At 38.1% G+C, this 25,409-nt stretch overlaps 1 protein-coding gene across 44 annotated transcripts in view; it reads left to right on the forward strand.

Moving 5' to 3' along the window:
- The window catches only part of AOPEP (aminopeptidase O (putative)), a 489,538-nt gene that overhangs the window by 272,203 nt on the left and 191,926 nt on the right, over positions 1-25,409 (forward strand). For all 44 annotated transcript variants that reach the window (XR_013170613.1, XR_013170612.1, XR_013170616.1 and 41 more), the window contains 3 exons: positions 11,878-11,980; positions 12,946-13,053; positions 22,383-22,426. Coding sequence is in view for 15 of the 44 variants with exons in the window: in XM_077148679.1 (XP_077004794.1) it covers positions 11,878-11,980; positions 12,946-13,053; positions 22,383-22,426 (255 nt within the window). In the remaining 29 variants the exon portion in view is untranslated. The remainder of the gene's footprint in view (positions 1-11,877; positions 11,981-12,945; positions 13,054-22,382; positions 22,427-25,409) is intronic.

Raw genomic sequence — 25,409 nt, forward strand, 5'->3', positions numbered from 1 at the left:
TACAAAATGGATCAAAGACCTAATTATAACAAACAAAACTGTGAAACTCCTAGAAGAAAACATAGGGACACCAAAAGCATGAGCAACCAAAATAAAAAACACATCAATGGGGTTTCATCAAAATTACAAAGCATTGTACATCAAAGGACTTTATTTTGAAAATGAAAAGACACCCTACACACAAAAAAGATATTCTACAGAATGGAAGAGAATATTAGGAAACCATATATCTGATAAGGGTTTAAAATCCAAAAAATAAAAAGGAATCCTACAACTCAACAGCAAAAAGACAAACAACCTGATTTTTGTAATGATTAAAAAAAAAATGTGGCAGCAAGTTAAGACTTAAAATGTACAGAGTTTCTACACGGAATGAGGGAAATATTTTGGAAGTGGATGGTGGAGATGGTAGCACAACATTGTGAATGTAATTAAAGCACTGAAATATATATCTGAATGCGGTTAAAGGGGAAATGTTAAGTTATATATGTGGTTATATTAGGTTATGTATATTTTAACATTAACTATCCATGGAACTGCAATATACAAACAGTGAACCCTAAATTAAACCATGGGCTATAGTTAATAGTACAGTTTTAAAATTACATATTCACCAATTGTAATAAAATACCACACCAATGCAAGGTGTTAATAATATGGTCATATATGATAGTATGGGAAAGTGAGTGATAAAAAATCCTTATCTGATTTAAAAAAATGATTAAAAGATTTGAATGGACATTTCTTGAAAGAAGATATAAAAATGGCCAATAAGCATGTGAAAAGATGTTCAACATCATTAACCATTAGGGAAACACATATCAAAACCAGAATGAGATACCATTTCACATGCATGAGAATGGCTCGTGATGTTTAATATTTTTTTGCATGGGCAGGCACCGGGAATCAAACCCAGGTCTCTGGCATGGCAGGTGAGAATTCTGCCACTGAGCCACCATCGCATTGCCTAAAGCTTTTAATCTAAATGTGGTACATTTTATCATTTTTTTCACTTATATTTTGTACTTTATGTGTCCTTTTAAAGACTTCTTGGAGTAACCAAAGGTCACAAAGTTTGCTCCTATTTAAAAGTTTTATAGTTTTTGCTTCTATTTAGAAGTATTATTCATATATATATATGTATGTATTTTTTACATGGGCAGGCACTGAGAATCGAACCCGGGTCTCTGGCATGGCAGGCAAGAACTCTGCCTGCTGAACCACAGTGGCCCACTCATGATGTTTTAAAAGAGGAAAATAAGAAGTGTTGGAAAGGATATGGAGAAATAGGAACACTAGGCAATTGTTGGTGGGAATGGAAAATGGTGTAGGTGCTATGGAAAACACTTTGGTGGCTCTTCAGATGTTAACTATAGAATTACCATGTGACCTGCAATTCCACTTCTAGGTATATATTCAAAAGAATTGAAAGGAATGACATGAACAGATATTTTCACATTGATAAATTATAGTGGCATTATTCACAATTTCCAAAACATGAATACAAACCAGGTGTGCATCCACAGATAAATGGATAAACAAAAAGTGGTATATACGTACAATGGAATGTTATTCAGCAGCAAAAAGGAATGAGGTTTTGAGACATGCTACAGCATGGATGAACCTTGAAAATAGTGTGCTTAATGAAAGACACCAAATGGAAAAGGACATCTATTGTATGATTCCATTTATATGAAACCTCCAAAAAAGTCAAATCTATAAAGACAGACAGTAATCTAGTGGTTGTCAATGCTAGGTTACAGGGTAGTGGATGAATCACTTCTAATGGATACAGGGTTTCTTTGGGGGGGGGGTAATGAAAATATTCTAGAATTAGGTAGTAGGTGATGGTTGTACAACATTGTGAATACACTAAAAACTACTGAATTGGACAACTCAGAATGGTGAATTTTATGGTATGTGAATTATATCTTAATTTAAAGAAAGAAGGGATTGGTGGAAATCCTTAGACATTGTACAACATCCCATGAAATCACTGTAACCTAGCAAGGTTGACTAGCAATTGTCTGAAGGAAAACCGGAGGAAGAAATTATGGGAGGAGGCATGTGGAAACCTCAGAGAGTTTAATGAGATTTAAGGAGACATTTCGAGTGTTGCAACCAGGATGACATCTCCTTGGGGTCTTTGGTGTTATAACCCCACATAGTGATAATTCATTCCAAAGAAAGCATCCCTCAGGGTTGTGAGGGTAGTTCAGTGGTAGAATTCTCGCCTGGTATGTGGGAGACCTGGATTTGATTTCCAGCCCATGCATTTCCCAAAACCAACCAAACAAAAGCAAACAAATAAAAAATTCAACAAATGGTGCTGTAATAATGAGATACTCACATGGAAAAAGAATGAAATGTGATCCCCGCCATACAGCATACAAAAAAAAGCATCCCTTGGGTACAAGCGTATTTGCATGAAGTATGTGTTGTTAATCTTTTCCACCCCCTGCCACACCTTTCTTTTTTGTCTTCATAACATAATTCTGGCTATTGTTCCATTGTCAGCACATACAGGTATTCTTGCTTGTTTGTTTGCTTGTTGACTGCTGTGGAGTATTTCAGAATATGAACATTCCATATAATTCACCATGGAGCATTTGCTAACCAGTGGATTATTTGGTATCCCCTAGTTTTTTGTCCCAGAGACGGGGCATGGGGAATATTCTTACCCTCACTCTTGGTGCCCAGCACCTAAATGGAGAGAAGTTAATCGTACGCAGATCGAGAAGTGGACTGTTCTCCCAGCTCCTTGTCCCGTTTTACATCTGGGTGCTGGGTTTCAAACCCAGGAGCCCCTCCGCCCCCCGCCTCTTTCCCGGGTGCTGTGTGTCCTCCATGGAGGATGGAAAAGTCCTCCTCCAGCTCCCACAGACCGTCTGCTTCTCTTTGAGTCAGAAGATGAGATGATCCTTCCCACCTGCACATGCTGTTGGTGTTTACACTTGTTTGTAGCCTCCTTCTTTTGAAGCAAAGCCAGGGTTTGTCTCGTTTGCCTCTTCCTGGGAAGACTTCTTGTATTTTTTTTTTCTTTTAACACAGTACAAAAAGTGTTTTCCATTTTTACTCTTTCTAGTTATGCTTTCTGTAATTTTCAGATTCTCTATATCCCTGTGTGCTGAGGGGTGGCAGACAAGTGATCCTTATGATTACGTGGACCCTGAATGGGGGAGATCCCCCTTTCGCATGGTTTATGACGATACCGGTTCAGGTGTATCGTGTATGCACATCTCTTCCCCTCTTCCCCCCACTTTAAAACGTAACACTGAAAATTACAGTAAAAGCCACCTCTGACTCCAGAGATGAGCACAGCGCTCTGTCAGGAGGCCTTCCTGTGAAGAAGGCTATTATTGTTTCCTTTGATCTGGACAGTCCAGAAAAGAAAGAGCAAGCACTAACTGAGTTGGATTCATTCACGTGCATTACCCTATTTCATTTTTAAACCCAACATCACCATTCATAGAAGAAACTCAGGCTTTGGCAGGTAAAGCAAGCCACCCATGCTTGTATACCTTCTCAAGCAGTCTTCACATTCCCCAGCCCAAGTTTTTTTTTTTTTTTTCCTCAGCAGCATTCATTGAGTGCGTCCAATCTTCTAAGCACTCTACATACATTATCTCATATCATCCTCAAAAATGGCCCTTTGAGCTGAACCCCAGTATCATGTTCCTGCTGATTGGACAGATGCAGAAACTGATGCATAGAAATATTGAGTAGTCGGCTGTGTTTACACAGCCCGTAAATCACAGAGCAAGGTTGAAAAGTAGAGGCAAGTCTGACTCCAGAGCCCAGCTGTTTAACTGCTATGCCCCATGCTGACTCCACCACTCCCCCCACCCCTTCCCTCCCAGAACCTCCCATTCACTCTGAGTGCTCCCCTGTATCAAGCCAACCATCCTCTTTATTAGTTTGGAAACCACATCACCTCTTGCTACGTATTGAGTTTACAGACGATTTAATATACTAAATCTTTTTCATAGGTAAACAGTGATACAGTTACATTTTTTATTAATATATTGTTTTATTAACTGCATCCTCCTTCCAGCCTGTGGTTGCCATACTTGACTATGGAAGCCTAGCATCAATCAACCAGCTGGACTCCCAGCTGTGACTGATAGGAAGTTTGTTAGGCCAGTAAACCATCATTCTGTAGGTACAGGACCTCCCTCCTGGCTATAGCAACTAATTAGTCAACACCCTTGAGGTCCCATATTTAACTTTCCGTAAAGTCATGAAACTGAGCCTCCGTATACTCACCACCATACCTTCACCACCATTTCCATCCTTTCTGCTGCCTTGCAAAAGTCAGGATGCCTGAAGCCCTTGGTGAATTTCTGAAAGAAGTCTTCAGGATCCCATTGTAGCTCCTTTAGTTTGTCAAATTTTCTTCTATGTGCTCACAAATTATATGTCCAATAATCCAGTCCCACATTTTGGGGGAGACTTCTCTTCCCCTCCTCCTCTAACCTTGCTTTGTTTACAAATCAGAAAAAGCAATTGTCTCTCCCCATCGGCCCCTTTCCCATTGGCTCCATGAGTCCTTATTTCGTAGATGTCTGCGATGGGATGGAAGATTCCAGAATCCAGGCATGTCCTTCACCTGGGCCTGGCATTGGAAGCCCTTGAAAGGCTTAAGGCACTCTCTTCACCTGGACCAAGCATCAGTACCCCACCTTCCAGCATCAGTTTCCACGTAACAATGCTTATCAAGCCAAGTCGTTCTGTTCTTTCTCTCATCTCAACGCCTGGGTCTTTCCTATGTTCTGAGCATCACTTCAAAAACCCCGTTTGTTGTCCTGAGCATTTTCCATTAACCTCAGCTCATGCTGAACTTTTGCCTTGCTGGCAAAAATTTTATGACTTCCTGGTACTCTTGGATTTACCTTTGTTTTTTTCTTTCTCCGGCATACCCTCTTTCATCTTTTGTTCACATTCTCTGAAAATTCACCCTTACCAGAAACCTCCTGCGCAGTCAAATATCAATTTCTTCGCTTTCCATTTTCTTCTTCACTCTCTTATAAAATGTATCCAAATGATCTCTTGCTAAGTTGAATATGGCGATTCACTTCTTAAAGCATTGCATTCATCTGTTCCTTCTCAGTTTAGGATTTTGTTTTTTGGAGAGGAGTTTCTGATTCATAGCCATTCAAAACCAGAGGACATATTTGGTTTTGTGTGGATGCCCACTACTTCTAAGTTTTTCTAAGTTTCATCTTTCATTTTCCTATCCTGCTTATTAAAACCTGTGGGGTTTATTCGAGTTTTCCACAGTTCTGCTAGCCACAGCCTTTCTTCCATGATCTTGCTTTGCAGCTGCTGAAATCTCTCAGTCCTGATCATTGGCTTCTCCTGCCTTTGGAAGAAAGGTATCTTCTTCATTTTCCTCATGGCTCTTGCGAGTGATGCTTCCTTCTGTCTTAAATCATTTTAGCAATTGCCTTTTTCAACCTGCCATGTCTTCCCTAGTAGGGAAACATCTTCATGCTGGATAGCTATTCAAACCACTGTGAAAAGCACACAATCGGACTTGTTTTGAGAAAATACAAATTGGTTAATTAATGCATGTAAAAAATTTTTCCAATTCACTGAACAAACTCGGAAACAATTTGGCAGCAAATATTCACTATACACATCTTGCAGATGGAAGAATTGTGGCAACAAAACAAATGGAGAATAGGAAATTCCTTATACTTTAAATCATTCGACCTTAATTTTCTACCTGAATTTTAGTAATCTGCTCTCAGTTGTGTAGACTGTGGGGTATGTAAAAGTGTGTGTGTTATTCCTGGACTCGACTTTAGCAACACTTAAAATGTGTTCACTTTCTTTAAATTTGTTTTCTGATAATGATGATGAGGTAAGAAGTGTGCTTAAAGACCAAGTCTTGCAGGGTTTGAACTCAAAATTAGGGGTCTCATGAAGAGCAGGTATAAGGCTATTTTTGGAGTATGATGGTTTTTTCTTTTAACTTTCTATTTTCACATAATTCTAGACTCATAAGAAGTTACCAGAATAGTAGGAGAGAGTTCCTGTGCACCCTTCCCCCAGTTCCCCCAAGGATAACATCTTACATAACCATAGCGTGATGTCTTTTTAATGGCTTTGCCTACAGGAAGAAGGTTTCACTGACACTATCTGAACCCCAATCAGAACATATTATGATGATAATAGCAACATTTATATTGTGCTTACTAAATGCCAGCAGGAACTCAGACTGAGCAATCTTATGCATTACAGCAGCCTGACGAGGTACCATAGTAACCATCATCATCCCTTTTTTACAGATGAAGGAGCGGGGGCTAAATGGGATTTTGCGATTAATTTAAGATCACACGGTCCTTAAGTGGCAGCATCAAAGTTCGTGCCCAAGCTCTTAACCAAAATGTTATGCCACCTCCATTGTATATCTCACCTGTGCAGGGGGTCTCAGATTGGTAAGGCCAGTTTCCACACAAGGATAGTATTTAACTTCCTCCACTACTGAGGGACTAGCAGGGTCCTCTCCTGTGGCTGTCAAATTTCATGGGGCAGTGGGACTGACAGACAGACAAGGGATATTGAAATGCTGCTTAATCCCCTTCTGTTTCCTTTCTGAGATGCTTCATCCCTGGCCCAAGCACTGCAATAATGAGTTTATAGATAAGGATATCTCATGGCTCTCATTTTTAGTGCCAAGGAGTTTGAGGTACAGGATGCTGGCAGACGGCCCGTCTGGGGCTAGGGCAGGGCAGTAGGTATTCAGACCCAAGCTGACCTGCCTAAGCATCTTCCTGAGACATTTTCCCAAAACACACCCTTGGTGATAGATCACATCAGGAGGCTTGGTTCCAAGTCAAATCACCGTGTATCAAATATCACTGCCATCTGGCAGCTCTAAATATTCGTATTGCTTCTGCGAGTGCAGTGGAAAAGGAAGGAGGTAGGGAGGGCAAGGTCATGTTAATCTCAGTTGTTCCATTTGGTGCCAGGAAACCAAGGGCATTTAAGCCCAAATGACCTTGGTAACTCAATCTCTTACATTCCATGTTCTTCAGCCAAGGAAGTAAATACTGAAGTATCACATCTTAGAGATGCCCAACAAGTTTGCATTTACCAAGTGCTTTCCTGTTATCTGAGCCTCATCATCGTTTTACAGGTGAGGAAACCAAGCTTCAAGGAGGGTAAGCAACTTGTCTAAGGTCCTCCACTTAAGATTTGGCCCAGGCAAGATAGGGGCCTGGGTCTTATGAGGGCCTAGTGAGCAGCAAGGACTTTGGTGTACCATGGACTCAATTCCAGCCCCAACTCAGCAAAACCCAACCCCGACCACAGCAGACTTCTACTTTTGCCCCATTGGCCAAGATTAGATCTCATGGCTACCATAGCTGCAAGGGACACTAGAGAAGTGAGTCGTTTTCCAGATCTAACTGTACAGGTGGCAACGAAGAAGGGGGATGAGAGTGGGAATACAATGAGCCAATTAATATCTACCACACACCTTCCTATATTTACCACAACCTTCCTACCTTTCACAGTGTCATTTTAAAAAATGTGTCCATGGCCCTCAGGTTTAGGGGGCTTAGTTAAGCTAGTCCTCAGCTAATGGCACATGAGCGTCATGGTTATATGCAGAACACATTTTCTAGATTCCTTCCCTTCTATTCTTACAAAATGTGAACGGTTTTTATGTGCATCTGTTTTTCTTAACTTTATGGTTGAAATATAATATATATATACACACACACTGAAGTGCTCAAATCTTAGTCAAATGACTCGATGGATTTTTACTCTTTATCCCCCATGCAAGCACTACCCAAATCACTATATAGAACATGCCCAGCATCCTAGAAACCTTCCTCTTTTTTCCCTCTCTGTAATAGCCCCTCTCAAAAGGTAACTGTTATTCAGATCTTCATACCTGTAATTAGTTTTGCCTGTTGTTTGACTTCATCTAGATGGAATCATACGTTTGTATGTGATGGTTTTGTGTCTGGCTTCCTTCACTCAACTGTGAGATTCATCTGTTACTGCATGGAGTAGGGGCTCCTTTGTCTGCTGCTTTCTGTCTATGCATCGTATCTCTGCACAGACCTGGGATAAATGTCATTACAAGAACCAGAGTGGTACAGAATTGGAAGTGACCTTTTCTTTTTTTATTTTCCTCGCTCATGACTGTCTTTTCCTCACAAAACCACACCCTTTGATTTCTCACAAAGCTTGCCTGGGTGTTGACTTTTGGGGTGCCTGAATGTTTGCCTTGGATGCTGTCAGCATAGAAGAATTTTCTTGAGCATTTCTTCTTTTGGAGCAGGTGGAAGAAGAGAGGAAGAGAGGGATGTTTTCTGGAAGAACATTTTTAAGCAAAGGAAAAAAAATGCCAACTAAAGGCTTTACTAAGAACTTGAGCCTGGAAGCCAGTCTTTGGAGCAAAGATTCACGTTGTTCTTCTGTGTCCCTCCCCTTCTAGCATCTCAATTCAGAGCTCAAAGGCATAAAAAACTCACAGCAACTCTGCCTTTCTTGGGGCTGGGAAAACTGGTTTGAATTCAGACTGACTTTGCAAAGCCTTCCGCCCCCTAGGCTGTGTATGGTGGGCTTTCTCAGAGCTGTTGCAGCTTTCATTATGAAAACGCTCAGCCCAGTGATCAGCTTGAGGGTGGGAAATAAAGCTGCTGCTTTTCAGTGGAGTCTTAAATGAGGATGAAAGGGACTAAATTATTCTTGCAAGTGCAGTCATGTAGGTATGTCAGGGATCTGGCAGAAAAATTGAAAGTATGTAGTTAACTTGAGTGGCTAGTGGGTGTCTGCTTTCCTCTAGGTATCTGCTGGTTCTGGGCTGTGTGTGTCTGCTGAGATAAAGTACTAGAATATTCCTACTGAGACTTCATCAGTGGTTGTTTGCTTGGCAACTGGAGCATGCTGCAAAGAGGCTGATTTGACAGGCCGGGTCAACGTTGGGTCAACATCCTTCCACGTTTTTTTTTTTTTTTCCATATATATATTTTTTATTAATTAAAAAAAATTAACTAACACAACATTTAGAAATCATTCCATTCTATATATGCAATCAGTAATTCTTAATATCATCACATAGATGTATGATCATCATTTCTTAGTACATATGCATCGATTTAGAAAAAGAAATAGCAAGACAACAGAAAAAGAAATAAAATGATAATATAGAGAAAAAATAAAAATAAAAATAAAAAATACAAAAATATATAAGAAAAAAACTATAGCTCAGATGCAGCTTCATTCAGTGTTTTAACATAATTACATTACAATTAGGTAGTATTGTGCTGTCCATTTTTTTTTTTTTTTTTTTTTTTAGAAATCATACCATTCTACATATGCAATCAGTAATTCTTAACATCATCACATAGATGCATGATCATTGTTTCTTAGTACATTTGCATCGGTTTAGAAGAACTAGCAATATAATCGAACAAGATATAGAATGTTAATATAGAGAAAAAAATAAAAATAATAATAATAGTAAAAAAAAAGACAAAACAAACAAACAAACAAAACCTATAGCTCAGATGCAGCTTCATTCAGTGTTTTAACATGATTACTTTACAATTAGGTATTATTGTGCTGTCCATTTTTGAGTTTTTGTATCTAGTCCTGTTGCACAGTCTGTATCCCTTCAGCTCCAATTACCCATTATCTAACCCTGTTTCTAACTCCTGCTGGTCTCTGTTACCAATGACATATTCCAAGTTTTTTCTCGAGTGTCGATTCACATCATTGGGACCATAGTATTTGTCTTTTAGTTTTTGGCTAGACTCACTCAGCATAATGTTCTCTAGGTCCATCCATGTTATTACATGCTTCATAAGTTTATCCTGCCTTAAAGCTGCATAATATTCCATCGTATGTATATACCACAGTTTGTTTAGCCACTCGTCTGTTGATGGACATTTTGGCTGTTTCCATCTCTTTGCAATTGTAAATAACGCTGCTATAAACATTGGTGTGCAAATGTCCGTTTGAGTTTTTGCCCTTAATTCCTTTGAGTAGATTCCCAGCAATGGTATTGCTGAGTCGTATGGCAATTCTATATTCAGCTTTTTGAGGAACCGCCAAACTGCCTTCCACAGTGGTTGCACCATTTGACATTCCCACCAACAGTGGATAAGTGTGCCTCTTTCACCGCATCCTCTCCAGCACTTGTCATTTTCTGTTTTGTTGATAATGGCCATTCTGGTGGGTGTGAGATGATATCTCATTGTGGTTTTGATTTACATTTCTCTAATGGCCAGGGACATTGAGCATCTCTTCATGTGTCTTTTGGCCATTTGTATTTCTTCCTCTGAGAGGTGTCTATTCAAGTCTTTTTCCCATTTTGTAATTGGGTTGGCTGTCTTTTTGTTGTTGAGTTGAACAATCTCATTATAAATTCTGGATACTAGACCTTTATCTGATATGTCGTTTCCAAATATTGATTCCCATTGTGTAGGCTGTCTTTCTACTTTCTTGATGAAGTTCTTTGATGCACAAAAGTGTTTAATTTTGAGGAGTTCCCATTTATTTATTTCCTTCTTCAGTGCTCTTGCTTTAGGTGTAAGGTCCATAAAACCGCCTCCAATTGTAAGATTCCATCCTTCCACGTTTGTGTGTCTGGTCATATGTTAAGTGCATGAACCGCCTTTGACATCACATGACCAACTTTGAATTTAGTAGCATTTTTTGCTAAATATTGAGTGTTTTATTAAGTTTATTGAGTAATTTCTGAATCCTTAGCCCTTATTAGAGGCTTTGCATGTCTATTTCAGTTATTCTTCATGGGATCTGGAGAAATAGGTAGGATGGTTCTTATTTTACAAGGGACTAAATTGAGGGTTAGAGAATTTATGTAACCCCTTAGTGAGTAACAACTGATAAGATGTGAGATTGAGATTCAAGACTAGTCTGTCAGATTCCAAAGGCCATCTGCCTTGTGCTACCCAAAACTTCCTTTTTGATGTGCCACCTCTCTTCCATCCACTCCAACACATGCTCTTCAATGTATGCACAATAAGTGAATGGTTGTAGAATAACTGAAAGCTACAAACACCCTATCACATATTTTAATTTTAGCTAGTTGTTGAGCCTTCACTTCAACTATTAAGGGAATTTTTTTTTAGTCTTTAAAACCATGAAGCATGGTGGAAAAGCTCTGATAGATAATAAGAGGACGCTGGTGGGTTTCAGTCCTGGCCTCATCACTCATCAAAACAAGCTGTGAGATCTTGGGTGCAGGCTTAACATCTGTGTGCCTCAGTTTCCGTCATTTGCTCAATGAGAAGCTTGTAATATGTGATTGCTGACGTCCCTGCATGATCTGTAATTATGGCTCCTATGACCTGCTTTATGATTCTATAATGGTTTTGCAGTACAAATACTTCTTACAGAACCCTTAGTAATTAAATACAAATCAAGAGATGTGGATAGCATCAGGGATTTCACTTTTTTTTTTTCCCCATGGGTAGGCACCAGAAATCAAACCCGGGTCTCCGGTATCACTTTTTTATTAAAGAAAAAAGATATGTAATTTACTCTGCTAGCTAAATCTACATTTTCTAGTGCTTTTCCCAGTCCTTCATTTCTACCTAAAAGGGTATAGATTCTTAAATAATTTGTACTAGATCTTAGATTCCTTGAGGGTCTGGCAAGTTTTAATCTTGGATAAGATGATATAAAATATTGGCCATAACTAACCTCAGGTTGCCAATCCAAATATAGATCCCTCCTTGTTCAGCACATGAATATATAATATACAGTTTTAAATTATACTTGGTGCTGAATGGAATTAAGATGCTGTTGAGCAACTCTAAGAAATAAGATGATGTTATGGTCTATTAGTTAGGGATGCACTGTACTTAAAGAAAATTTTAATCATTGTAGACCTAACAAAGAGAAAACCGGCCATGTGAGTGAGTCGGGTGCATCTGTGGTCAAATATGGACTCAATCCAGAGAAGATCTTCATGCAGGTTCACTACTTAAAGGTAAGAGCATTTCTGACTGACAGACGTCAGGTATTATGATGCAGCTCGTTGTAGGTTATACATATAAACAATGAAGATTAGTAACATCATTTCCAAAGGCAAAAAATAAAAATCATTGATGATGGATAAATCAATCAATGGATATAGATATATAGATACAATGATATGGCAACTATGGTAAAATATTAAAAGTTGGTGGATCTGGGTTTCTGGGTGGACAGTATGTTAGAGTTCTTTGTATGAATTTTGAATTATTTTTGCAACTGTCCTTAAGTTTGAAATTATTTCAGAATAAAAAGTTCATTTAGAAAAGCATCAATAGGTGGTTCAGTGGTAGAATGCTCACCTTTCATGCCAGAAACCTAGGTTCAATTCCCAGACCATGCCCTCCCCCCCAAAAAAAAAACCAAAGCATCAATATTGTAATAACATTTGAGTGGGCAGATATCTAATCACCCAATAATTGAAGCACTTCATTCCAAAAACTCGAGGCCAGATTAGGAACACAAGAGTCAAAGGAAGCAGAAATATTCCCCTCCTTGTGCCTCCCTTCTCTATGTTTCATGTCAGCTTTGAAGTTCCTACTAGAAAATTGCTGTAAGGTTCCTATTAGAAGACAGGAGTGATACAGAAGTGATTTAAGTTGTACAAACCTTTCCTGGTACCTGACCTGGAGAGGACCTAGGCCTTCCTTCCTGTTTAGTCCCTGATGGATGTCCAGGCTTCTGTAAACCAAGTGAAAACAGAGATGGTGATAACATTAACAAGTGAGTTGAAAACAAAGTGGTCAATCCTTAATTTCCAGGCTCAATCTTTCTGGTACAAACAGCAAGGGCAGCCTAGGACAGCAGAGAGGAACATTCCAGATGCATAGGGTGCATCCTTAGGTAAGTTAACCATGTAAGCATTTTTCTGATGAACCTATAATAGACATTTTTTTCTTTCTTTTTTTTTTTTTCCTCTAGGGCTATTTTCTTCTTCGGTTCCTTGCCAAAAGACTGGGAGAAGAAACCTATTTCTCATTTTTAAGAAAATTTGTGCATACATTTCATGGGCAGTTGATTCTTTCCCAGGTAATTAATTTATGGCTCCTCCTGGGTCCATGATATACAATTGGAGGGGGCAGGGCTTGTAGGGATTAGATTTGAGAGTGTCAAAAAGTTGATGAAAGATTTACCAGGTATTGCAGTAGGAAAAACAGGAATTTAATAACTGGACACAAGAAAAGTGTTTCAGAAAGGATGAGCCCCCCCACACTTATGGGACGGATTAGACCCAAACTGTTTTGTAGACAGTGATGCAGACAATTGCACAATTACCTCAAAAAAAGGTAAAATATCCTGCTGTTCCCTCTACCTGGAATCATTTTTGCAAGTTGTCTCCTTCTTATCCTTTATTCTCATGTTTACGCCAAAACACATGTTCTTAAAACTTAAACTTCATCCATTCCTGTGGGTGTGAACCCACTGTAAGTGGATCTTTTGATGAGACTACTTCAGTTAAGGTGTGGCCCAGGATGGTTCTTAATCCTATTACTGAAGTCCTTTATAAGCAGAATGAAATTGAGACAGATGAAGAGAAAGCCATGGGAAGTAAGAAGTTGAAATTCAGTGGAACCCAGAAGAAGAGAACTGAGAGCTCAGGAGAGGCTCCCATGCAACAGAGTAGCCAACAACCAAAAATCGCTGGCAGCCAGCCCTAGAGTACCATGGTCTTTGGGGAGGAAGCATCACCCTAATGATATCTTGATTTAGACTTAATCTCAAAACCATGAGACATTAGATTCCGATTGATTAACCAACCCATTGCATGGTATTTTCTTGAGCCACCAAGGAAACTAAAACACAGCTTAAATTGCACAAATCTCAGAGTCACCCCATTTAAGCAAACTGGCCTCCATATAATAATAACCATTAGTTATCAGATTTTCACTTCTAGTCTATTTGTTTATTTCCTAACTCCTCCATTCTGTGCCGAAGCTCAACAAGGCCTGAGACCATGCTCTTTATTTCATCAACATCTGCCCAGTACTTTAGTGCATGATGGACCCATGGTAGGTACGCCATAAATATTTGACAACCAAATAGATTAATAAGAACATACACTGAAATATTTAAGCAGCTGGGGCACAAAACTAGCAGAGAAAGATCCTGTCGGCTCTTAAGCATGTCAGATGGAATGGCGCACAGCAAAAAAAGTTAACAGGAAGCAAGAGGCTCTGAAAACAATGCTCAAAACTGGTAGATAGATGATGCATCCTAAGGAGGGCATTTCTGATATTTGAGAATTGTGCTCAGGTACAATCTTGAGTCACATTGTCTGTAGTGTTAGGTATAAAAAATGTGCATGTATAATATGAGCACAGATGGAGAGAATAACATGAATGAAACAAGACAACATGGGTATTCCTCTTCTCTACATTCTTTTTATGCTTTTTTCTGGGTTGGGGAATGGACTCTCCCTAAGCGTGTGTGCACAATGCCAACTTACAAACTGGTTCAGAAGTCATGTTGTGTGGTCGACTGATTAGCCCAAATGCCTACTGTTTTCAAACACTTCTCACTGAGAGACTGTAGTGTTAAAAGTGAGTGCATTATCTTCACCATGACCTCTGAGGTTATGATTTCTAGCTCACATGGAACCCTTTGTGCTTGCCCAAACAAAGCACTTGATTTTTCTTTTGTTTTTCTCTTTCAAATACCAAGGTTTTTAAATAACAGCTTTCTGGTGCTACAGTTTGCATACCATAAAATACACCCTTTTTATAATTGTACAAGTCTGTGGTTTTTGGTAGATTCTCAGAGTTGTGCAACCATCACCAAAATCTGATTTTAGAACATTTTCATTACTCCTAAAAGAAACCCTATACCCACTGATAGTCATCCTGCCATTTTTCCCTTCTCCCCAGCCCTAGACAACCAGTAATCTATGTCTCTATGGATTTGCCTCTCCTGGATATTTCATATAAATGGAATCATACAGTATATGGCCTTTGTGTCTGGCTTCTTTCATTGAGCTCAATGCTTTCAAGGTTTATTCAGGCTGTAGCATGTAACAGTACTCCATTTCTTTTTATGCTGAATAATATAGTATTATATGAAATACCACATTGTTTATACTTTCATCAGTTGATGGACATTTGGGTTATTCTGCTTTTTGACTCTTATGAATAATGCTGTTGCAAACATTCATCTACAGTTCTCTTGGGTATATACCTAGAAGTAGAATTACTATGTCATTTGGTAACTCCATGTTTAATCATTTGAGGAATTGCCAGACTGTTTTCTAAAGCAGCTGCACCATTTTACATTCTCACCAACAGTGTATGAGGGTTTCAGTTTTCCACGTCCTTGCTGACACTTGTAATTGTCTGTCTTTTTTATTATAGCCATCTAGTGGGATTAAAGTGATATCCTGTTGTGGTTTTGACTTGCATTTCCCTAAAGGGTAATGATGTTAAGAATCTTTTCATGTGCTTGTTAGCTATTTGGACATCTTCAGAGAAATGTCTAGTCATTATCTCTTGCCCATTTTTCAAACTGGGTTGTCTTTTATTATGGGTTTAATAGTTCTTTGTGCATTCTAGATTCAAGTCGCTTATCAGATATATGATTAACAAATGTTTTCTCCCACTCACTTTCTTGACAGGGCCCTTTGAAAGCACAAAAATATTTAATTTTGATGAAATATGATCTATTTTTTCCGTTGTTGATTGTGCTTTTCATGCCATAGCTAAGGAAATATTGCCTGATCCAAGGTCACAAAGATTTCCTTTTTTGTTTTCTTCTACTGGTTTTATAGTTTTAGTTCTTACATTTAGGTCTCTGATACACTTTGAGTGAATCTTTGTATGTCATGTGGGGTAGAGGGTTCAACTTCATTCTTTTGCATGTGTCCCAGAAAACTTTTTCTAGTTGTCCAGTACCATTTGTTGAAAAGACTGTTCTTTTCTCATTGAATTCTCTTGGCATCTCTGTCAAAAATCAATTGAGCTTTGATGGCAGGGTTTATTTCTGCAATCTCAACTCTATTCCATTCATCTGTATGTCTATATATCAGTACCACATTGTCTTGATTACTGTAACTTTATAGTAAGTTTGGATATGATTGCTTTTTAACTGACACATGCTTATTATAAAAAATTCAAGCAATACAGAAAAGTGCAAAGAAGAAAGTAAAATGTCATTTGAAGATCTCACCACTGAGAAATACCCATAACTAATATTAGGTGAAATCATTCAAGAGATAATATACACTCTCCCATTCTTTCTTTCTATATGTTATGTATGTGTGTATGTATTTATATGCATATAAATGTGTGTGCATATATATACATGTTCACATAGGAAGATATAGTTAGATAACAATAATTTTATAAAAATAAGATTATATTATATATGTTTTAATGGAATGTTTTAGATTTTAGATTTTACTCGAATTTAACAAATGAACAAGAAACCAAAATGAATAGAAAGGACTTTCTGAACAACAGAGCATTTCCCAGAAGATTATTCTATGGTTGGAGAGAGCATTTCTTGTAAGATTATTCTATGGTTGGAGAGAAACAATTACAAACAATCATTAAGAGGTTGAATTTACTAATTTTTCCTCTTTACTTATTTCAGTTTGAGATAGCATCAGTTTCTTCATTACTGTCAAAACTGAGGAAATCAGTAGTTATGTATTTCTACCACTTTTCCTCAAATTCTACATTTTTCTTAATTACTGTTTTTACATAATCAAAGTTTACATTATTTACATCAATTACTGTATATGCTGAAACCATAATTTTCACAGTTATATGGTCTCAGCTCTGTATTTAAAGGATTTTAGTATCTCCCACCAGTCATTTTTCCGTGTTTGTATAGTCATGAATATTTTATGTTGATTCAACTCTTTGTTGATTTAATTTCATCATCAAATTAACGTTCAAGTTGCAGACTCTCTGGTTCTGTTATTTCTGAGTTTTTGCCTGCTTGAGAATTCTTGTCTGTTGACTTTGTATTTGACTTGCAACCTGGCCAGATGTAATAATCTTGAGTCACACTTTCATTCCCTTAGAACTTTGTAAGCATTGCTTTACTGCCTTTTGGTACTAAATACTGCTGTTGAAAGTCAGCCTAATTTACCCCCTTCATATCACCTAGATGACAGAAGAATTCTTTCTTCATCCTTGATGTTTAGTAGTTTAATCAGCAAACAGTATGTTATCCATGAGTTTGCATCATTTTTTTTAACCTGGAATAGAGTGTACCCCTTTATAATCTTCAGATTCTGTTCTTCCTACTTCAGTGAAAATTCTTAATTTTATGTTTGAACGAAATTTGTTTTTTCCCTTACAGGTTTCTGAACTTCAAAGTTACCAGTTATTCTGATGTTATGCCATCTTTGTCTTCCATACTTCTTCTTTCTAACTGCTGTTCTCTTTTTCTTCTTCATGGTCTGTATTATTCCTTTATTATTAATCTTACTTACTTTAATGTCTATTTCTGGCTATTTCTATTTTATTAATGCTCACAGATGGTATTATTTTGGTCCCTAATTCATTTCCTTTACTTTAAAATCTCTCTTTTCATCTCATTTTGATATTTTGTCATCTTATCTTTAAGCTTTCATTTTATTGACTTTAAGTTCTTAGTATGTTCTTTTGTGAATTTGTTTTAAAATGTGAAGCATCCATGAAGAATTTTCTTCTGTTCCTTAGACTATCTTTTCTTTAAGACTGGACTGTTTTTCTTTCATATGTTATGCTCTCTGTCTCTGTTTGAGTTCTATTAATTTGCATAGTTGTCATAATTTTCTTCTTGTTCACACTCAGTATAGGCAGCTTTGTCCCAACCTTTTATTTATCCTCATCCAGCATTGGTACCTTAACCTTGATTCCTTCCCCAGCTTATCTTACACTTATTTTTATTCCCCTCTGAGTATAGTTTGAAGCTCAGATATTATGCATGGAAGAGGAGGAGAGTAAGTGCTCCACTGGAACCATGTATGGACTTTGTCGGAAGAACTTGATCCCACTAATTCTTCTGAGATTTTGTCAAATGTTCCTTGCCAAGCCTCTCTCGACCTAATACAGGTGTAGTTTATTCCCATTGTGGTTATCCTTTCAATGTGAATTCTTCCTCTAGTGCTGCGTGGAGCCCTAGAATCTATACAGCTCACCAGAGTGAGTCATCCTCTGTTGTTTCCCATGTTTTGTTCATCTCTCTGAGCAACCGTTTCCAGTCCTTCCATAATCGGAAGACAGGAAAGATGAGAATATTCCTGTATCTTTCCAAATGTGTGGGTATTTGTGAGAACTTGCGGGGTTTGGGCAATTCACCAGTTCCCCTACTGCTGAGCATGAGGTTGGGGGGTGGCGTAGCAGGAGGGCTAGAAGCTGTGTTAGAATCTTATGTTTCTTTGGTTGCCTTCTTTTGAAGTTTCTGGCACAAGACTGCACTTCTTTTCTTGTTTGGATGTTGCTGGTAAACTTTTGCTAATATATTTTAATTTTAACTTTACAGCCGGTGTTTTTATGTTATTGATCATTGTGATCCAGTTTCTTTACTCAGAAGTTCCTTAATTCTTTTTTTTCCTTTCAACTTCTTATACCTTTGCTTTATGCTAATCACCTCTTCCATATTCCTCACTTTCTACAACCTGTCTGGTATTTCAATATTATCTTTCCAGCACTACTAAATCTACTCTCTTGAGCTTATCAATGACTTCTTCCTGACAATTTTGTGTCTTCTCATATTTTACTCTGCCAACCCCCTCCTTACTTCAACATTTTGAATATTTGTTTTGCCCCACCCCCTGACCATGGAAGTTATTCATAAAACATCCAATAAAAATTGTTAATCCTATGTAATTATCAAGCCAATGTCCATCACTTAATCCAAAAGTCTACATACACCTGCTTTTTACTGAATATTTTCACCAGGACTGAAAAACTAATTACTAAATTAGCCTTGTGCCACAATCAGTGCTAGTTGTTTAGAAAATTGTAATGCTTAATTTGTGTTGTTAGGTGTTAATCAAAACAAGCTGTCTGGGATAGATTTGATTAGCATATAGAGTAGGAAATGAAAAAAATATATTCTCAAGAAATGTATCTACAGTTTCTTTGGGGGTGGGGTGTGGGCATGTAACTATTACCAAGGATCCAGGTAAAACTGTATCCCAGCCCACTATGAAAGCAGCAGACTTTTTTTCTTCTTCTTTTTTTGGCATTTGGCTTAAAATTCTTTTTCAGGCATACTTCAGAGGTAATAAACTGGGATCCCCAGTATTTGTTGCTTGCTGACTTTTTCAGTGATCCTAGAATCAGCCTTCCTTATCCAATTAAGATTTGCAAGTTTTTTTTTTCCACAAAGCTTTCAGCAAACCGAAGGAAGGAGTGAAGATGGACAAAGAATTGAAAAGACGTGGAAAGGGAAGGAATCATAAGAGATATCTTGACATCTTGTTGTGGAGGGTGGGGAGGGCTTCTCTCATGAGTTCCATTCCAGGGCTGCATGGCAATTTATGAAAAAACAAGGACAGAAGGATTTAGGGATTAAAGATTGGGTCTATGAGGGGAGTAAGGAGGGCCCATCAGGTTCATTTCACTTATAGATAGAAAGATGGCCTGAATGAGAGGAAATATCTTCTTGGATTGCATGGAATAGGAGACAGAAGAAAATTATCAGGCCTCATAGCACCTGCTGGGATGCAGGCACCACTCTTAGAGATGCCAGGGAAGTTAGGTTTTTGCAATCAGTGTGATTCCCTGAGATTTGTCATCCCCATTATTGGCTGGCGGCCTCCAGCTGGTGCCTGTGTTGCCTGCAGGTCTCAGCTCTGAAGCAGGCTGCCGCAAATGCTCCAGAATGGTGACCTACTAAGAGGCAGGACAGTCATGTTTCTCAAAAAATGAACTAGACCTTCCTGGGGCCCTCCTGCACTTTTCATTTATCCACACAGAATTCTGGAATGCTGTGCTCTGCAGTCCTGTAAAGAAAGATCCGATTGTAATTGGAAAATGCAAAAGGGCAGAATTAAGGTTAACTCTGAATTTCCTGCCTCTCATGCAATTAAATTCTCCCTCTTGCCCTTGAGTTAATGTAATTTTTCCCCATATAATTGAGCATAAATTACTGGGCAAATATGGGCTGAGTTGATATGGACTATAGGGAGATAGTGGAGTGAAATTGGTAAGAAGTTATAATTATGGCAGTTGGATTTTTAAGAGGCAAAAATATGGTCATTAAGCCAATAAAATATTTAAAGTAATCTATTAACATATCAGATTGGATAAATGAATTTCTAGTTCAACATTTGATCTGTAAAATCATTATTAAGGTAATAAAAATAGTCACTTTTTAATAACCTCAAGCAAAAATAATTCTTCTCGTTCTGAAAACATTACTCTTATTTCCTTTGATAATTTTCCTCCACATATCTGCTACAGCTACAAGCAGTGGCTTCAGATGTGAGGCATTCATTAATTTGGGGTCATCTCCCTTCATTTTGACTGCCTGACCCATTTTTAATATTCATTTTGTTATTATTTGTACTGCTTATTTTAGATAAAGCAGCAACAGACAAGTAAAGGCTTAGAAGGGGAACAGAAGTTGCAAGATATAAATCTTCTACTTGTGCTCTTAATAGGGAAACTTGCCCCTGGAAGAAATGGACTGTAACCACCCATAAACACGTAGAAAAGGGTTGGCTGACTTCAATAGCACAGTGATGGCTGTACTTTAGCATGATGATAGAAAAAGCACACCTTGTTGTACAGAGTGTTTGCAGATTTCCATTTCTCTGTAACTCCATCTGTTTTTTTAATACCAAGATGTGTGCAACTGCTTCCACCTCACATTCTAGTTAAATCGATCTCATCAAGAGTCCTGTGTTGACACTCTGTGTCTTCAGACCCAGTTCTACTGGGAGGGCTCCAATCTGGGGTGATTCTGATTTAGTATTGTCATGTTGGGTCATCTGGCCTTACACCATGTGCACTCTTTAAAGGGCCCATTCTGAAAGGTTATTTTTGAATCATTTAAAGAAAAACTTCAAGTCTAGATGTTATTTGTTGTTCAGTATCATCAAAGTTCCAAGAAAAGTTAAATATCCTTGTTTATTTCATGTTCTATATTTATCCAAAAATGCATCCTTTCGGGTCTTCAAATGACAGAAAGTTGGGACTAGGACTACCAGATTTAGCATATAAAAATGCATTAGCCTAGGGCGGGCCATGGGGGCTCAGTGGCAGAGTTCTCGCCTGCCATGCTGGAAACCCGGGTTCAATTCCCCATGCCTGCCCATGCAAAAAAAAAAAAAAAAAAAAAAAAAGCATTACACCCAGCTAACTTGAACTTGAATAAACTAGTAATCTTTAGGTATAAGTATGTCCCCAGTTTAACTGAGTGTTCTGTATTTCATCTGACAACTCAAATGGACACCAAATCAAGTTCTAGAATTAGATAAGGCTGTAAAGATGGGTTACAATACTCAAGGTGCAAATTAAATATACATTTTTATCTTGCACATTGCATATTTGAAAGTTTTAGGTGTTATGGTACTATGGTTATTTTTAAAAACAGTCTTTTTATTTTTGAGAAATGTACTGAAATATTTAGTGTTGAAATTATTTGATGTTCGGGATTTGTGTCTGAATAATCCAGGAGGCAGGGAAGTGGGTGGGACAGGACTAACCAAGGGTTGATGGATACGTGAAGGTTAATTATACTATTTTGTCTACTTTTAAGTGTGTTTGAAATTTTCCATAGAAGCAGAAGAAATGGGTGTGTGGGTGTGGGTGTGTGTAAGTAATGCTTGTAGGTTAAAAAAAATCTATTATTTAAGCATCCTGAATGTCCAACAACTGAGGAGGCTGCAGATGGACCAGGAATTTTTTGGCCATGTTCAGAACTGTGGCCGTTTTTGTTCCTCCATTAAGTCATTAACCATCTCAATTTTTGTCTTAGTCTTTCTACAAAACAATGCAAGAAAGTGGCAAATTAGTGTGTATTGGCCTCTAGGAGTTCAGATTACTCAGTACATAACAGAGAGTGTCTCAGGATAGCTCACAAAGATAGGGCCATGGTTAAGTACAAAGGGGAAGAACTTCATGCTATGCCCAACTTTTTTGAAAATTTTTACACGTAAAAAAAATAACTGTAGGGTTAGGTCAAAATAACAAACATTACATTTTTCTATTTGGTTGTGGTTTTTACAAAACAAATCTCATCACTTGATTGGATGGAGCCCCCAGTAAATTAATAAACTGGGTAAATCATCTAGTAGGTCAGCATAGGCCTCGCTTCCCTAGCAGAGGAGCTGTCAGCCTCTGGGAATGTTCTACCTCTGGCATGGTTCTGCACAGTTATTCACTGACAGACATCTTCAATGGTTTGCTTTTTTCTTATTCCAGGATTTCCTTCAAATGCTATTGGAGAACATCCCAGAAGAAAAAAGGTGAGGACCAATTTGGGAATTAAGAGCCCAGTTTTATTTTTTATATTTAAAACATGACCCTGCCTTTCTAGGTATATACTCAAATTGAAAGCAGACTCTTGGACCGATATTTTCACACCAGTATTCATAGCAGCATCGTTCACTATAGTCAAAAGGTGGCGGCAACCCAAATGCCCATCAACAGATGAATGGGTAAACAAATTGTATCCATACAATGCAATATTATTCAGCTATCAAAAGGATTGAAGTTCTGATACATGCCACAACATGGTTGTACCGTGAAGACATCATGTTGAGTGAAATAAACCGCACACACACAAAAAATGTTTCACACTTATATGAAACAACTAGAATATGCAAATCCATAGACACAGAAAATAGATTAGATTACGGTTTGCCAGGGGTGGGGGTGGATAGGGAATGGGGAGTTAATGCTTAATAGGTACAGAGTTTCTAGTTGGGGTGTTGGAAGAGATTTGGTAATGGATGGTGGTGATCCTGTAATACTGCAGATGTAGTTAAAACCACTGAATTGTATACTTGAAAGTGCTTAGAATGGGAAAAGTTATGTTGTATGAATGTTACCAAAATAAAAATAAACACACACATTATATATATATATATATATATATACTTTTTTTTTTTTTTTTTTTTGCATGGGCAGGCACTGGGAATCAAACCCGGGTTTCCAGCATGGCAGGCGAGAATTCTGCCACTGAGCCACCGTCATACCGCCCTATATATGTATAATTTTTTAAAGACCATGCTATGTTTTGACTTATTAAAAAAGCCTTAGAGAGTTCATTCTTCCTCTCTTTTTTTTTTTTTTTTTTTTTTTTAAAGGAAAGACAGAGAGAAGGAAGGAAGGATAGAAGGAAGGAAGGAAGGAAGAAAGGGAAACATTTTTAAACATTTTCTTGTTTTATTGTATTCTGTTTCTCCGTCCTCTCTTAATAGGGGAAAGAAGTGGTACTCACAGGACAATCAACCAGACTTAGAGATGGGCACAAGTGGATACTGGGAGCCTGCATCCACAACCACTGGGTCCCCAGTCAGAAGCCCTGGAATAGGAGGCAAATCAAAGACAATCAGTGGCCTCGGCTGCAGTAGGAAAGGGGGAAGTTCTCAAAATGAGTGTGGCTCCAGTTAACATGGAAACACTCTTTAACTGAAGGCAAAAATGTAGCAGAATAATAAGATCCTGGGATTTGAAGACAGGTTCTAATCCCAGTTCTGCCCCTTCTCAGTTATAAGATTTGGAGCAAGTCTTTTTTTTTTTTTTCAGCAATTTTATTCACACACCATACAATTCATCCTAAGTGTGCAATCAATGATTCTTGGTATAATCGCATAGTTATACATTCACCAGTACAGTCAATATGAGAATATCCTCATTTCTTCCAAAGACATTTAGCTTTGGTATAGTGGCTTTGTTACAATTAATAGAAAAATGTTACAATGCTACTGTGAACTATAGACCTTGATTTACATTAATTATATTTTTCCAATAAAACACCCTATTTTTTTTCTTTACTTTGCCATCCTGATCAAAAGGGGGAAAAGAAGTGTAGCAAATAAGGTATCAGTGACTGAGAGAGTTCAAATAGAACTCCCTATTATTAACACCTTGTAATAGTGACGTACATTTGTTCTAGTATGTGTAAAAACTTTGTTATATTTATACAATTAACCACCGTTATTGTCCGCTCTAGATTTTGCTAAGTCATACAGTCTCAGTTTTAATCCTCTAGCTTTCCTTTTGTGACATACACGACTCTAGCTTTCCTCTTTCAACCAAACTCACACTCAGCTTTGTTAATCACACTTGCAGTATTGTACTGCCATCACACAGTATCCATTTCCAAACCTTTACAGTCAACTTTATTGAACATTCCGGAGAAAGTCTTTTTTTTTTTTTTTTTTTTGCATGGGCAGTCACTGGGAATCAAACCCGTGTCTCTGACTTGGCAGGCGAGAACTCTGCCACTGAGCCACCATGGCCCGCCCTGGAACAAGTCTTTTAATCCCTCCAAATTTCAGTTTCTAACCATTATGGCAAGGTTTTAGGGAAGATTAAGGGAGATAGGTAACAAGTGAAAAGCAAGTTCTCAACTAATGACTGATATAATTGTTATAAATCATCTTCTCTCTATCAGTCACTGTGTTCGGGGTCTGCATACAGTACTTCATTTAATCCTTGCTATAGCAATCTTCATAATCATTATTACCGTCATCATAATAGTGATAGCATCCAACACTTTCAGGGAGGCTACAATACACAGACACTCACTTAATCCTCAAAACAATGCAAGTTTATATTGTTATATCTTTATCCCTGTTTTATCAATAAGAGGGCTAGATACTTCTCCTGGAGCTCACAAGCTGTGTGTTGCAAAGCTGGGATTTGAGCCCAAGTAACTTATGGTCTTATCTGCTGTGTTAACAAATGAGGAAACCGAGGCTAAAGAAGGTTTAGTTAGCAGGTGAGATAGAGTGCATTGGAAGTAGGTCTGTCTAGCTCTATGTCCCTTTCACTGTTCTACACAGTATGAATTGGCTGTGAGGAAGGAAAGAGACTCACCCTTGGAAGTGTCTGGTTTTAGGCTAGCTGACCACTGACAATTATTTGTAGAGGAGATTCAGAATGTAGGATGACTTAAATGAGGTTGGTTCCAACCTTATTATCTCCTGTCTTTCCTTCCACCCCAAATTCATGCTTTATCAGTTACAAGTGGGTTTATATTTTTAATAAGGTGGAAACTCACACATGCACAAAGTGACTCAGTACATTGCACAGAATCAACACGCCCATATTATTTGACATGCTCCTTTGTTTCTAGCTCTTCATGGTCCCACCTTTTGATGTTGAAGGGAGCTGGCATGGGGCCTTAGAAGTTGGCCAAGAGAGCTAGCATTTCAGGAGGCAATGCACAGGAAGTGTGGCTTGTCTTGGAAGGTCTGAAATGTTCAGATTGACCATTCT

The sequence above is a fragment of the Tamandua tetradactyla genome, chromosome 2 (assembly GCF_023851605.1).
Source record: "Tamandua tetradactyla isolate mTamTet1 chromosome 2, mTamTet1.pri, whole genome shotgun sequence".
In the NCBI taxonomy this organism is placed as follows: Eukaryota; Metazoa; Chordata; class Mammalia; order Pilosa; family Myrmecophagidae; genus Tamandua; species Tamandua tetradactyla.